At 41.7% G+C, this 16,410-nt stretch overlaps 1 protein-coding gene across 2 annotated transcripts; it reads left to right on the forward strand.

Annotated features, from left to right (window-relative positions):
* The first annotated feature begins 2,110 nt into the window (after positions 1-2,110).
* Positions 2,111-15,644, forward strand: LOC129835149 (coronin-1B-like). Of its 2 annotated transcripts, none has more exons than XM_055900555.1 (11): positions 2,111-2,320; positions 3,735-3,940; positions 5,614-5,736; positions 6,565-6,694; positions 7,749-7,930; positions 9,802-9,921; positions 10,169-10,273; positions 10,391-10,536; positions 10,763-10,820; positions 11,037-11,363; positions 13,235-15,644. In XM_055900555.1, the coding sequence occupies exons 2-11, from the start codon at positions 3,737-3,739 to the stop codon at positions 13,355-13,357; spliced, it is 1,518 nt and encodes a 505-aa protein (XP_055756530.1). In that variant the 5' UTR covers positions 2,111-2,320; positions 3,735-3,736; the 3' UTR covers positions 13,358-15,644. The 2 variants fall into 2 exon arrangements, with proteins under 2 accessions (XP_055756530.1, XP_055756529.1); XM_055900554.1 differs by having other exon boundaries at positions 2,112-2,580.
* Positions 15,645-16,410: the final 766 nt, after the last annotated feature.

Below are 16,410 nucleotides of genomic sequence, written 5' to 3' on the forward strand. Positions count from 1 at the left end.
AGTGTACGTTTCTTCCACCTGAGCGAGTCTGACCACAAGTCAGAGACCACTATGATGACACACCAAATGTGTTTGATGGATCGCGGGAAAGGAGCAGGAATATGCTTTTGTAGGCTACAGTCCAAGCTATGTCTTCCAATGGTGCGACTGTTGTCGGCATCCAAAGATTATCCAATTTGAATACACGCTATGGATGACAGCAGTGGTGTAGTCTACGGCGATACGGATATCACTTATTATTGATATCTACATAGCGCATTGATGTGAATCACACTGCTGCTCTCTCATTTAGCCATTTGCGCCTTATGGATTGTGGTTGTTGTTGATGTCTGTTCACAAATCTAAATGTTTATTTGAACCCAATAATGGTTGAATTCCAGAAGTTTAGTCTGCCTATCAATCATTGTTTTTGAAACCAGTGGACAGACAGTGAAAAATGCGCTCTTGCAACAGCGGATCCAAGCCTGTGGAATAAAAGTGGGCCTTTTATTGCTCATTCTAATTCATGCTGATAAAAAAATCCATAGGCCTAATGGACACATGCTCAAACTTACACTCTTTTGATAGACTTAAAGGGGCAATCTGTAGTTGCTACATCCATTTTTGGATTTATAAATTATATATAACCATTGATTCTTGAAGAATATAAATGCCTCATGAGCTTAGTTCTGTCACACTCCATGAGAACCCAAAATATAAGCCTGTTTTACTCCAATGTTTGTAAACATTGTAAATGTAAACAAACACTGTATTGCCTCAGAACATGTTTAAAATAATACTTTTTATATCAACAAAATCATAAAAAACTGAGTAGGGCTGGCTAATAAGTCCTTAGTTTTGGGGTCATGCTCAGGTAAAACAATTTGGCTAATATATACTTCCATATTTCCAAGTCCTATTCTTAAAAATCAAGGGGTATAACATTTATTGGAATGACTGGAATTCTGATAGATTTTGGTTTTTGATGTAAAGATATAATGTAATATTATTATTATATGTAGTAGAAAGTGATGGGTTAGAAGAAGCCTACATAACCAACCCATAAAGTAACATTTAACATCCATATATGACCAGCTATGTAAACTTTAACATTGATTTATCCTACAATAGATGTTGTTCAATTGGTAACGTACATTTTTGTCTTCTTCTAATGCCTCTTAAGGGGAAAGTAATCTAAAAGTAACTCAATGTAATCAGATTACGTTACTGAGTTTGGGAAATCCAAAAGTTACGTTACTGATTACAATTCTGGACAGGTAACTAGTAACTGTAACGGATTACATTTAGAAAGTAACCTACCCAACCCTGCATGTATACCCATATATGTCCAGCTTTGACGTGGTCAATTACACAGCTTTTTTGCTGTTGTCATATATGTGCAAATATAGACAGAATGTGTCACACGCCCATAATCATTTCACTTGTCATGCATTTTAGACACCTTCTGGTGGTGGGTGGGTCGTACCTGAAAAACAAGGGACAAGCAGAACTGTGCATATATGGCCTGGTATGCTTCATATGGTTTAACAGCTTTTTTTTGCTGACATAATGTAATGCCATGCAAATGTTGACAGAATACGTCACTTACACACCCGTTATGTCCACCATTTGATATGCATTTGAGTTAGTACAGTAGGGCTTTGTGTAAGTGCAGCAGCCCAATCGTTGGGTAATGCGTTGGATACAACGCTATATCAAAGAGTTTCTATTATATTGACAAGATACTCGAGTGACCGCTCTAACAATGGAAATGCATATCCTCAAAGATGGAACGCATGCGGGAGGAGACGGGATCAGGTGGGAACCTTCTAGCCAATGAGAGGGCAAATACGCGGAAACCGCTGATTTACAGTTTATTTTATTGTATTTTTTGAAATGTCACGTGCGTCCAATTCTATCAGTGCTTTCGTAACAACCTGAACATTACGAAACTTGTATTCCATTAAATAAGCCTCACGTAGGAAAGTAGCAATACATGATTTTGTTGACCAAATTCGACATTCTCTCATTGACCTCCATTCAAAAAAATCCTCTCTACGTGGTATTATTTTCGTGAACAGATTTTGAGCGGAGCAAACCCTCTCGCTTCACCTCTTCCTCTCTTGCTACTTCCACTATATCCTGCCAGGGGCGGAAGTCTGGATTTCTGTTCCAAACAGTAATCATTCCAAAACGGAGTGCGTAGTGTCAGCATCTTTTCGGTCGCACGCCCATCATTCGCCGTTACCATTCCCTTGTCTTCGTCTACATTTACGAAAATTTTGTCATGCTTGCTCAGGTTAAATATTGCATCACAGATACGCAATTTTTAACCAACTGGGTGGGTAATAATTTTGCATCGGGATTGTGCGCTGCGCGTATTTATTTTTCTTGAGCTCTAATCATCAATCACCTGGCTGTGTTTAATCATCTACAACAATTATTTCCTGCCATCGCAGTAAATCGGCTGTGTAGCCTCCTCTCCAACATAGCAAAGGATTAAGTTACTGCTGGTGGCGGATTATTTTATTGGCTTCCTCTTGTCACGGTTTAGCTTCAGCCTTTTTATCTTTTCCAATTAAGAGGTTGTCTGAAATCGAGGTATAGTAATTGAAAAAATGTCATTCTCTTTGTAAAACACCTTGCTATTGTATTTACCTTTCCTAATCTCTTAGAACCACACATTGTCGACCCTCTTCTCGATAATGTAGGCTACTTAACGTTAGGTTATTTGTCGTCTGTGACATTCATTCCCTTAGTTGTATTTTGTGTCCTTATATGGACATTTTCCGACCCATCTATTAAATTCTTGTTGATGCTGATAATAATGTGCCTTGTGCAGATAATCTATTTGGAAACTACACCTGCCACTCCCACAGGCATTCCTACATTCAAATGATTTGGATGCAAGCCAACGTTTCGTCATGTTATTATAATTTACAAACAATTTGTTACTTTGGAATGTAACATGTTAACATTAACATGTTAGATTAGATTATACTGTAGCGTCAACTGTAAAGAATTGGGTATCACCCTGTATAGGCCTATAGAATTACCCCGTCCCCCCCTTGTGTTTTGACTGCAGGCGGATCATGCCCTCTTGTCCAGTCAGCCTTGACTGTTCTTTTTAGAACTGACTGACTCACAGTATGGGGGAATTTGGCTGATGTTTACTTGCTTCCTTCTCCTCAGTATTAACATTCATTAAATGTTACTGATTAACTGAATAAACAAGTTTGTGTTGGTCAATGCCATATCCTGTACTTTGATCTGATAGGCTTAAAAAAAAAAGTTAAGCTTGACTCTTGACATTGTAGCCTGCTTGAGGTTGTTCTTAAAAGAACATGGCTCACTTTAGGAACTCATTGGCTTAGTATTGACTTGCAAAACTAGCCCCACCAGAATTCAAATACTTTTTAACCACCACTTGCATGTGACTATTTCAATATACAAGGAGTATACCAAACATTAATAACATCTTCCAAATATTGAATTGCATCCCACTGAATTTGTCGGAACATGGACTCTACAAGGTGTCAAGCATTCCACAGGGATCCTAGCCCATGTTGACTCCAATGCTTCCCACATTTATCAAGTTGGCTGGATGTCCTTTGGGTGGTGGACCATTCTTGATACACACGGGAAACTGTTGAGCGGGAACTACCAGGCAGTGTTGCAGTTCTTGACACCTACTACTGGGTCACCGAATTGACAAAAGTGATCCGCTCGAACGCTCCCAATATCTCTCTTCACAGTCATGTCGTTCCGAAGAGGTGTGGTCAGACAGAGCAAGTTCAGGCACGTCTTCGCCCAGGCTTGGAAGGCAGAGCACTGCATCGATGACGTCCGAGTGTCCCGTGTCACATGGGACGGGCCCCTCTGCGCTGTGAACCCCAAATTCACCGCAGTCGTCATCGAATCAGGTGGAGGGGGGGCCTTCCTAGTTCTGCCACTCAACAAGGTTTGTGCTAGCACACTTAAGCATCCACCCAGGGGTTCCTGGAGAAGTTGGTACAATCAAATTTTGCCCCAAATTTTCCAATCAGCCCGCCCGGCCAAAGGAAAGGTGCCATGCATGAGAAATAATTTGAGAAACAGTCGCATGTACTCTGAATGACCTAAAATGATACATCCCATGTTGGTCTTTCAGTCCGGCCAACCTAAGCTGTACTGTGCGAGTAGTGTAATAGTAGGCCTACTATTGAAACTGATAAATTATGTTTAGTTTAATCAACTAAGTTAGATTTTTTTGCTCTCAGTCACACTTTTGTAAGAGAAAAACAGCAAAATTGGTGGTCCTAAGTACATAAAAATGCTTAAACCACATCAGGAGACCACTTTCGATGTCTGGGAAAAATCTACAAAATGTTGATTTTTGATTGTAGTTACCCTTTAATTCAAGTGCACAGGTACCTAGCACTGTTGCTTGTTTTGCAGTATTTCTGTAGCACATGAGATTGAGTTTGCAAAACAAATGGCCACTTGATTGATGCATATAATCATATCATTCTGCCAGGTAGGCATAGGCTACTTTGTAGCTAGTTAACATTTAATTAAGAAGACTGTTAGGCCCATCATTAGCATCATTATATTTTTCCTGTTCCTTAATTGTTTGAAACCTGGACGTTTTGCTTAATGTTATGAGCCATGTATTACTTTGCTTCAAAGGAGCCTATAGCCAAAATCCCATTATAGAAACATGGAGGCACTTCCTCATATGCGTTCTGTTGGTTTTCTTTCAACTTTCTTTCATTGTGTAGCAGCCAAAGGCGGCATCCTGGTCGTATTAGCAACCCATGATAGTCGTTGCATCTTTAGATCTTCCCGCTTTCATTTCTAACGGATGTTTCCATCTCTGTCCATAAAATCGCTCGCATGTGCGAAACGTATACTGTGTTTTCCCGCACATTACATTATGGAACATTCGCGTGTATGCCTATAGCCCTGTGCACAGTGCTGCTCCTAAAATGTGAAAAAATTAAGCAAAACATTCTGATTTGTTCCATCAGACTTATTAATTGATGCAGCATATACCTCTACTACACTACTTTGATACGCACGGTGGGGATTAAGAAGTGAGTATATGCAATGCCCACTAAAAAATAAGTGGGTATATGCGCTCCCGAGTGACGCACTGCATGACAGGGCAAGAGGCGACACTACAGACCCTGGTTCGAATCCAGGCTGAATCACATCTGGCCGTGATTGGGAGTCCCATAGGGCGGCGCACAATTGGCCCAGCGTCGTCCGGGTTTGGCCGGGGTAGGCCGTCATTGTAAATAAGAATTTGTTCTTAACTGACTTGCCTAGTTAAATAAAAAAAATGGCATATACCATCCACTACACCATGGCATCAAACCTCTCAGATGGAAGATTAGGATCAATACCCTGAAAGTGCCCACCTATCTTGATATCGTATCCCTGTAATTTTATGACAAATGTAACAGATTAAAGGCCTATTATTATAAGAAACCATTTGCATTGTGAAAAGTAACTTAAAAATAGTTTATAACGCCATTGATACTCCCAACCAATATTTTTTTCAAATAACAGACCACCAGTTGAAAACCACTGACCTGGAGTTTTGTGCCAACCAGATGATGATGACCATGCCCACCTGCTTCTTTTCCACAGAGTGGCAGAATTGACCAGGCCACACCCACAGTGTGTGGACACGCAGCTCCAGTGCTGGATGTCCAGTGGTGTCCCCATGATGACAACGTCATCGCCAGTGCCTCAGAGGACTGCACTGTAAAGGTAGGTGGTGATGTGAAGGTAGCTGCCCTCTAAAAAGAAAACATAAACAGTTATAGGGTTGCAAAGGGAGGGTATATTACTGGAAACTTTCGAAGTTTACTAGTAAACTACCAGAATTTTTGTTAACTTTAAATAGTTTTGGGGAATTGTATCAGGTGAAATCTAGTGTCCTTTTTGGATACTTCAGATTCTCAGGTGTCTTTAATTATCAGGTAAAATATGATTATATATTATTTTACATACTTTTATTTATTTGACTATGTCTTTGTTGTAAATGTTTTGGCGCCAAATTGGTGGGTGTTGTACATTTTTTTTAAATAATAATTATTAGTTGGAAGAGTTGCAGAGTTCATTGAAAAAAATGCCGTTGTTGATTAGGTACTTTTTTCATTAATTAGGCTATTTTCTCTTGAAACATTTGGTCTATCCACTAGAAACCCATGGACATAAATTACTAAAGTTACCATAGATTATCGGTTAATTACCAAATTTACTGAAGATTCTGGTAACTTTGTTAAATTACCGGTAGCTTTGCAACCCGTAGCAGCTCACTATTGTTTATGAGAAAAGGTTCAACCATTTGTCCAGACCTTTGCATTGATTGAGACGGGCTGTAAGATGGCATAAAGCTGGATGAATAGTCATAAGTGTTTTAAAAGGAGTAAATAACATGCGCTGCTCTAAGATGGCCTTATGACTACTATCAAGAGGGCATATCTGTGTTGAAAATGCTGCAGATCAGCAGATGTATGCCGATGGGAGGGAGGGTCATCTGTATGCTCTACCCCTGTAACAAAGCATTGTTATTGGTTGTGCTGTCTATTAAAGGTGTGGCAAATCCCTGAAGGAGGGCTGAATGGACCAATGACAGAGCCCGTGGTGACACTGGAGGGCCACAGTAAACGAGTGGGAATCCTAGCCTGGCACCCGACAGCTTTCAATATCCTCCTAACTGCAGGTAACTTAATCTATCTGCACCTCATTGTCGTACGTCAGATAGAGCGACATCGTCTGCACTGATGGTTCGTGGCAACACATGGCAGAGGACAATGTCTTCACCTCGAACAGTGTATGTCTGTGCAAGTTTGGACTATCCAGGTCACTATTCACAAGCAATGGCTCCTATGTCAGTGAATGTGTGTGCTTAAAGCTGCAAGGAAAGGTTGACTAGACATATTGATAGTATTATGACACACGTTGGTCACCACCAGTCATGATAATGTGAGACCGCTTATGCTAGGACTTTGATTTTTATGCATAATAGGTCCGTGGTCTGAGAAAGAGGAAATGTGGTTTTTTTTTTTAGGGGGAAGTGTTGAATGTAGTCACAACTGCAAATAGACATGCTGATAGTGTTGGGACATAGCTTGGCCACGAGTCATGGTAGCATGTAGTCCTAGTCACCCATGTGTTAAACATTGGCCCTCCAGAGAAAGGGAAGATGTGGTAGTCAGTCAGGGTAAACAGTGAGAGTTGAAGGACAGCTTTAAACGTACTGGAGAGGTGTTCCATGACAGACCGTTCAATTCCCAATGCATTATGCAAGCCAGGAATTGAGTATCCCTGCCTTGCAATTAACAGCATGTGCTGCACGTTTTAAAGGAGAATGTAGTTAAGGTTAATGGGAAACTGAGTATCCTTCAAGAGGACATCGGAAGGTTTCAAAAGTCAAAAGCAATTGATTTGTCTATGTATGTGTCTGTGTTACTTAGAATGGTATGTCTATACGTTTAGTATGTGCCAGTAATTGTATGTTTGTCTGTATTTTTAGATGCTACGTCTCTATATCCTTTTGATTATTTGAATGTTTTGCATATCCATATTTATTGTGGGAACTCTTTAAAAAAACACATGATTTTACAACTTTTATTGAGATCGACGTTTCGGTAAAATAAGCTTGGTAGCGTGCGTTTTAACCCTCTTCTGTGAACTTAGTTTTGTCTGTGCTCTCCCAGATTCTGTGTTCACGGCTGTTTTTGACTGATGCAACTCTCTCTCATTCTCGCTCTCAGGCTGTGACAACCTGGTGTGCGTGTGGGACGTGGGCACGGGGGAGCTGGTGTACCAGATAGCCGATGCCCACCCAGACCTGATCTACAGTGTGAGCTGGAACCGGGAGGGCAGTGCCATCTGCACCGTGTGCAAGGACAAGGCGCTGCGTGTCATTGACCCGCGACGGGGGACCGTCCTCAAGGTGCTTCATGTCTAGCCCATGAATGACACGCATGCAAATGAATTGAAATAAGTCAAATTAATAGTACCAAATACCATAAAACTTCCCTTATCCTTCAAGGAGAAATTCAACAACACACAGGAGACCAAAGCAAATAAGCACCACCTTGTTCACATAATGTCCTTTTTTGAAAGAAAGTGACCTTTGCCATGCTAAATTGGCTGCAGCTAATCAGCACTTGTAAATACAGCATATTTGATACAGTGCCTTCAGAAAGTATTCAGACCCCTTGACTTTTCCCACATTTTGTTAGGTTACAGCTTTATTCTAAAATCGATTAAAATGTTTTTCCCCCCTCATCAATCTACACACAATAAATATCCCATATTGACAAAGCAAAAACAGAAATATCACATTTACATAGGTATTCAGACCCTTTACTCAGTACTTTGTTGAAGCACCTTTGGCAGCAATTACAGGCTTGAGTCTTCTTGGGTGTGATGCTTCAAGCTTGGCATACCTATATTTGGGGAGTTTCTCCCATTCTTCTCTGCAGATCCTCTCAATCTCTGTCAGGTTGGATGGAGAATGTTGCTGCACAGATATTTCCAAGGCTCTCCAGAGATATTATATTAGGTTCGGGCTCTGGCTCTGGCTGGGCCACTCAAGGACATTCAGAGACTTGGCCCAAAGCTTATGGTTGTTGTCCTGTTGGAAGGTGAACCTTTGCCCCAGTCTGAGGTCCTAACCTGCTCCAGAGCGCTTTTCATCAAGGATCTCTCTGTACTTTGCTCCGTTCATCTTTCCCTCGATCCTGACTAGTCTCCCAGTCCCTGCCGCTGAAAAACACCCCCACAGCATGATGCTGCCACCACCATGCTTCACCATAAGGATGGTGCAAGGTTTCTTCCAGACACGACGCTTGGCATTCAGGCCAAAGAACTAAATCTTGGTTTCATCAGACCAGAGAATCTTGTTTCTCATGGTCAGAGAGTCTTTAGGTGCCTTTTGGGAAACTCCAAGTGGGCTGTCATGTGCCTTTTACTGAGGAGTGGCATCCGGCTGGCCACTCTACCATAAAGGCCTGATTGGTGGAGTGTTGCAGAGATGGTTGTCCTTCTGGAAGGTTCTCCCATCTCCACAGAGGAACTCTTGAGCTCGGTCAGACTGACCATGGGGTTCTTGGTCACCTCCCTGACCAAGGCCCTTCTCCCTCGATTGCTCAGTTTGTCCTGGCGGCCAGCTCTAGGAAGAGTCTTGGTAGTTTCAAACTTCTTCCATTTAAGAATGATGGAGGCCACTGTGTTCTTGGGGCCCTTCAATGCTGCAGGCATTTTTTGGTACCCTTCCCTAGATCTGTGCCTTGTCTCAGAGCTCTACGGGCATTTCCTTCGACCTCATGGCTTGGTTTTTGCTCTGACATGCACTGTCAACTGTGGGACCTTTATATAGACAGGTGTGCCTTTCCAAATCATGTCCAATCAATAGATTTTACCACAGGTGGACTCCAATCAAGTTGTAGAAACACCTCAAGGATTTTCAATGAAAACAGGATGCACCTGAGCTCAATTTGGAGTCTCATAACAAAGGGTCTGAATAATTATGTAAATAAGGTATTTGTTTTTAGTTTATCAATTAGCTTTTTTTTTAATAAAACATGTTTTCGCTTTGTCATTATTGGATATTGTGTTTAGATTGCTGAGGATTTAATAAAATAAAAATATATTTTTTTAGAATAAGGCTGTAACGTAGCAATGTGGAAAAAGTCAAGAGGTCTGAATACTTTCCGAAGGCACTGTATGTCTACATTAACTACAGGCTGTACATAGAATGACTTATTGACATTGACTCTACCTTCCCTTATAACACCTGTGATGTTGTGTGTGTCTCAGGTGAAAGAGAAGGTCCATGACGGCACCAGGCCCATGAGGGCCGTGTTCCTCTCCGACGGGAAGATCCTGACCACCGGATTCAGCCGCATGAGCGAGAGGCAGCTAGCATTGTGGGATACGGTACGGCGGATAGATGGATACATGTCATAAACATGACTTTGCAAAGTCCTATGGGAGTGTATGAGACATTGACGCCTCAGAAACAATGCTCTGACTGTATGGTAGAGGAGAGTGGTGACCTAAGGTATCATGACAGTACAGGTCAGGTCAACCCTGTTTATTTTCAGTTGACTCAACTCACACAGCACTGAGGGGTTCGCTACACACACTGACCGGATCTTCTAATGATTGTATCTGTGTGTTGCAGAGGGATATGTCTGAGCCAATGGCAGTGCAGGAGATGGACACCAGTAATGGCGTTCTCCTCCCCTACTATGACCCTGACACCAACATGGTCTACCTGTGTGGAAAGGTACAGTACACCTGTTTCCAAGCAACATTTTCAATAACAAATTCAGCTAGTGTCAAGTGATCAATTCTCCCCACCGTATGTTTGGTTTAGCTCGGTTTATCTGTTGATCACTCTCAGGGGGACTGCACCATCCGGTACTTTGAGGTGACGGACGAATCGCCCTATGTCCACTTCCTCAGCCTGTACAGCAGTAAAGAGCCCCAGCGAGGAGCAGGCTTTCTCAGCAAGAGGGGCGTGGATGTCAACAAGTGTGAGATTGCCAGGTGAACAGGTTTTTCAGCATGTCTTTATGGTTATTACTTGAATTGTTTCTCAGTGTATTCAGTGTATTTTGCTCTCTTTTTCACCACTCATTTCCACCTCATACGTTCCCTCTTTCATGCCCTCCCACTGTAAATCATTTATTTATTTAATTAATTCACTCTCTTTCATTCACCATTTCTTTCTCTTTTTCGCTCTTGCTCTCTCTCTGTCTCTCTCTCATTGCAGGTTCTACAAACTGCACGAAAGGAAAGTAGAGCCCATTTCTATGACGGTACCACGGAAGGTAAGCTGCCATGCACACAATTTGAAACAAAAGCCCTTCCTCATTTATGACTAGAACTATGTTCAAATAGCCATACTAGAACCCCAATTACTAGCATGCCCAAAACATTGCTTTACACTAAGTGGCATGCTAATGTGGATATTGGAACCAGTCAAGCTTGACTGAATTTGACTTAAAACGCTCTCCCTGTGACCCCCTCCCTCTTTTGCCCCCCAGTCAGACCTGTTCCAGGGGGACCTATACCCGGACACGGCCAGCGTGGAGCCCTCCCTTCTGGCCGAGGACTGGATTGCCGGGCAGGATGCGCCGCCCCTGCTGGTCTCTCTGAGCGGTGGCTACGTGGTCGCCCCCTCCAAGAACAGGGACACCCTCCGCAACAAGCCCAAGCTGTCGTCACAGGGCTCCGGGACAGACTCTCCCCCAGTCCCCCAGCAGGCCGCCATGCCCACCGCAACAACCAGGGAGCCGGAGAGCGAGGGGGTGGGGGTGGTGCAGCAAAGGGTCATTCAAGGAGAAGGAGCATCCGATAGGGTGAAAAGAGAGGTGAGAATGGAGTTTGGGTGTAGGTGGGTATAGCAGTAGGCATAGCAGGGGTGTATTCACTAGTGCAAACCGTAGCAAAACTTTTGTAACCGACAACGTTTTGCAACGAGCGAGAGTTTCTTGGTCAAGTTCAGGTAGTCCCTCCCTGTTTTGGTCTGTTTTCTTCTGTTTTGGTATGAATAAGAGGTTAGAGCTGTAGGTATGAGTACGACATAGAAGTGCCAGAGAAGTGTTGAGTAGACTTGTGTAGTGCCTTGTGGATTTAGGATGTTATCATGTACAATACCAATCAAAAGTTTGGACACACCTACTCATTCAAGGGTTTTTCTTTATTATTACTATTTTCTATATTGTAGAATAATAGTGAAGACATCAACACTATGAAATAACACATATGGAATCATGTAACCAAAAAAGTGTTAAACAAATCAAAATATATTTTATATTCTTCAAAGTAGCCACCCTTTGCGTTGATGACAGCTTTGCGCACTCTTGGCATTCTCTCAACCAGCTTTATGAGGAATGCTTTTCCAACAGTCTTAAAGGAGTTCCCACATATGCTTAGCACTTGTTGGCTGCTTTTCCTTCACTCTGCAGTCCAACTCATCCCAAACCATCTCAGTTGGATTGAGGTCAGGTGATTGTGGAGGCCAGGTCATCTGTTGCAGCACTCCATCACTCTCCTTCTTGGTCAAATAGCCCTTACACAGCCTGGAGGTGTATTGGGTCATTGTCCTGTTGAAAAACAAATGATAGTCCCACTAAGCGCAAACCAGATGGGATGGCATATCGCTGCAGAATGCTGTGGTAGCCATGCTGATTAAGTGTGCCTTGAATTCTAAATAAATCACTGACAGTGTCACCAGCAAAGCACCATCACACCTCCTCCATGCTTCACGGTGGGAACCACACATGCGGAGATCATCCGTTCACCTACTCTGCATCTCACAAAGACACGGCGGTTGGAACCAAAAATCTCACATTTGGACTCATCAGACCAAAGGACAGATTTCCACCGGTCTAATGTCCATTGCTCATGTTTCTTGGCCCAAGCAAGTCTTCTCTTCTTATTGGTGTCCTTTAGTAGTGGTTTCTTTGCAGAAATTCGTCCATGAAGGCCTGATTCACACAGTCTCCTCTGAACAGTTGATGTTGAGATGTGTGTTACTTGAACTCCGTGAAGCATTTATTTGGGCTGCAATCGAGGTGCAGTTAACTCAAATGAATTTATCCTCTGCAGTAGAGGTAACTCTGGGTCTTACTTTCCTGTGGTGGTCCTCATGAGAGCCAGTTTCATCATAGCGTTTCATGGTTTTTGCGACTGCACTTGAAGAAACTTTAAAAGTTCTTGAAATTTTCCAGATTGACTGACCTTCATGTCTTAAAGTAATGATGGACTGTTGTTTCTCTGTTCTTATTTGAGCTGTTCTTGCCATAATATGGACTTTTACCAAATAGGGCTATCTTCTGTATACCACACCTACCTGGTCACAACACAACTGATTGTCTCAAACGCAATAGGAAGGAAAGAAATTCCACAAATGAACTTTTAACAAGGCACACGTGTTAATTGAAATGCATTCCAGGTGACTACCTCATGAAGCTGGTTGAGAGAATGCCAAGAGTGTGCAAATGGTGGCTACTTTGATGAATATAAAATATATTTGATTAGTTTAACACTTTTTTTTGATTACTACATGATTTCATAGTTTTGATGTCTTTACTATTATTTTACAATGTAGAAAATAGTACTAATAATGAAAAACCCTTGAATGAGTAGGTCTGTCCAAACTTTTGACTGCTACTGTGACTACATTCTCCTTCTTAACCTCCATCTCGCCCTATCCATCCATCCCTCTTCCCCACTCCAGGAGGAAGTGCTGAGCGAGGTGCTAGCGGAGGTGAAGGCCCTACGTTCGGTGGTCTTGGCCCAGGGCCAAAGGATCGAGCTGCTGGAGAGGCAGCTGGCCCGCATCGAGGACGGGGACGTCTGATTGGCTGAGGGGCGTCACCACTACACCCGAAGGGCGTTCTTACTAAAACTCCATAGACCATAGCCTTACTAGAATCAACAACAGTACCTTAAGCTGTGTGCGTGTGGGAGTGGGAGGATGTAGTGAAGTGTAGCTGAGTTACTAAACTGTGGGAATCACAGAGGGGTCGAGAATAAGGTGAACTATTATAGTGAAGGTGTACAGAGACCAATTGGATTCTGCGGGTGAATCGCAATTGTATTTCCTCGTGTCCTCCTCTCTCCTCGCCTCCTCAAAACGTGTTGGAGGAAAAGGTCAGAGGTTCCAGAGGTTCAGAGGACCTTCTCCAATGCATTTTGAGAAGGTGAGTAGAGAGGAGGACACGAAAAAATAAGGAAACACCATTGAGATGCACCCTACAACTCTTTAGATGCTGATTCAGTTGTATAGTGGGTGATATAGGATGAAGGGGGATAATCTGCATAGGACTTCCATACTGCAGTAAGATATGTTACCGGTTTTTATTAAGGAGCGTTAATGGTGACACTATTTGAAGGTGTACACATTTAAGTATCCAATATTGTGTATCACTACAAAACTTAAGACATGAGGATTCAATTGTAGCCTTCTCACGAATCCTTATGCCATACTGTATGACAACTGGCACAAAGGTCTATGTTAATTTGGCACATTTACAAAAGGGCACATCTGTCTATATTATTTTGTATAATATGAATGCACCCTCAACAAGTGTTGTCAAGTAGATAGGCAGATCATTTCCTGTTGCTGCTCTCATTGAAGCACTCGCATTGTGAATCCGTTAGGGATTGTTTAATCGGGTAGTTAGAGCTGCTAACCGTGATGCATATCAAACGTCATACTCCAGTTTATTATTCGTGCTTATACATTTGTACATGTATGCATCTATACATTATTTTTCCATTCCATCATAGGAATCTCTTACCCTAGATTAGCTGAAGAGATGAAGTCGGACCATTGGTATTAAGCTAAAATTGATATATACTGTTTACAAAACTGCACTGGTTAATTGCGATTGGGTAAGTTGTATTAAACTGTGCTGTATGGCGCCTATATCGACATATAAAGAAAAAACATTGGTCAATTTCCAAATAATGTTGATTTTTGATATGGGGCTTTTTCTTACAAATGATGTGAAGGACTTGAGTTGGAGGTACCTTAAATGATTGCTATCATGTATGTTGTTAATCTCTTGTGTGATTTGTATTTACATTTTTTGCCTTCGAAGAGAAGGTAACACTAAATTTGTGCTCTCCAACTTAAGTTGTCTTAGGTGAATGATCCCCCTTTGGTGAAGCCAAAAGCAGACTGACTAGCAACATGTAGTATAATTTGTCACAAGGTGTTGTGAACTCCAATGACAGTTTATAACAGAGAGCTCAAGTAAAGTGTTACCTCAGAAAATGTGTTCTCAGTAGAACAAACTTAATATCATACCATTTAAATCATAGCAGTTCTATGAGTGTCATGAGGCACAGAACTAAAGAAAGTTGCAATGAAATTTGAGGAGTTTTTACAAACTGTGTGAATGATGTATTCCAAGTCAGTAGAACTAAATATAATCGTTTTAGAACAGTGGTATTCAAAACTTTTTTAGCTGGGACCCCATTTTTTTCCGCAAGTATATCTCTCGACCCTACCTCGAAAACTAATAACAACCTTAAAATCTGTACATTATGATTTTTACGTGCACAACCATCCACAATACATTTACCCAATAAAATTGTATTTTTCAAATTATCTTTCTCAAAAAAGTTTGTATATTGTTCCATTTTATAATCTTACCCCCCAAAAAGTTGGCAATTAATGAACACCGATTTGACAACGATTTTGAATACCATTGTCTTAGACTAATATAGCAGCAGCTGTGGATTGTATTTGAAGATAGGAAAGAAAGGGCATACAATGCTCAACTGTTAGACAGAACTGAAAATAATAGTTCACTGTGTTACATTTAGATTTTTTGCATTTGTAAGCAGTTTATACTTCACCGTTTTGCAGCCCTCGGGTACAGTTCATATCTAGCCTTATCCCAGATCTGCTTTTGGCTGTATTGTCGACAACGACCACAAGAGGTGGCGAGACGGCACAAATGGGTCTGGGACCAGGCTAGTTCACATCAAGCTCATCACGATTAATTTATTTACTAGATTCATATTTATTTATGCACTGTCATACTACACATCATGTTTTGTGTGGTTGTGAACCAATAGGGGATGAAAATGACACTCCACTGTGCGACTCTTCCAATAAACAGTCTTTCCTCTTTTGCGGTTGTAGAATGGCCACTTATTAACCCTCTCAGGTCACATGACAGGAAGTCTTAGCTCTCATTGAAATTACTTCATAAGGCAGTGTATTGACGCACCAAAAATAGAAAAGTGAGTACACAAAACATTAGGAACACCTGCTCTTTCCGTTACATAGTCTGATTAGGTGAATTCCGGTGAACACTGATCCCTTATTGATGTCATGTCAATCAGTTTAGATGAGGAGAAGACTGATTAAAAAATGATTTTTAAGACTTGAGACATGGATTGTGAATGTGTGCAATTCAGAGGGTGAATGGACAAGACAAAATATTTAAGTCTCTTTGAATGGGGTATGGTAGTAAGTGCCAGGCTCACCGGTTTGACTGTGTCAAGAACTGCAACGCTGCTGGGTTTTTCACTCTCAACAGTTTGCCGTGTATCAAGAATGGTCCATCACCCAAAGGACATCCAGCCAACTTGACACAACTGCGGGAAGCATTGGAGTCAACATGAGCCAGCATCCCTGTGGAATGCTTTCGACACCTTGTAGAGTCCATGCCCTGACGAATTGATCCTGTTCTGAGGGCAAAAAGGGTGCAACTCAATATTAGGAAGGTGTCCCTAATGTTTTGTACACTCAGTGTTTACAACCAGTAGTACAATTATTTAGTTTCATATTAAAAACAGTACATGAATGTTTATGATACACTGTGTGACACAGTGGTTATCTTGTGTTATCATGCAGGGTAAAGCAAGCATGTTACTAAGGCTGTTCTGATTGAT

Source organism: Salvelinus fontinalis, chromosome 36 (genome assembly GCF_029448725.1).
Source record: "Salvelinus fontinalis isolate EN_2023a chromosome 36, ASM2944872v1, whole genome shotgun sequence".
Taxonomy (NCBI): Eukaryota; Metazoa; Chordata; class Actinopteri; order Salmoniformes; family Salmonidae; genus Salvelinus; species Salvelinus fontinalis.

Coding starts and splice junctions, on each gene's coding strand:
- LOC129835149 (XM_055900555.1), top strand. CDS start 3,737: ATGTCGTTCCGAAGAGGTGTGGTCAGACAGAGCAAGTTCAGGCACGTC. Junction 5,737..6,564: donor CAGAGGACTGCACTGTAAAG/GTAGGTGGTGAT, acceptor TGTCTATTAAAG/GTGTGGCAAATCCCTGAAGG. Junction 11,364..13,234: donor CCGATAGGGTGAAAAGAGAG/GTGAGAATGGAG, acceptor TCCCCACTCCAG/GAGGAAGTGCTGAGCGAGGT.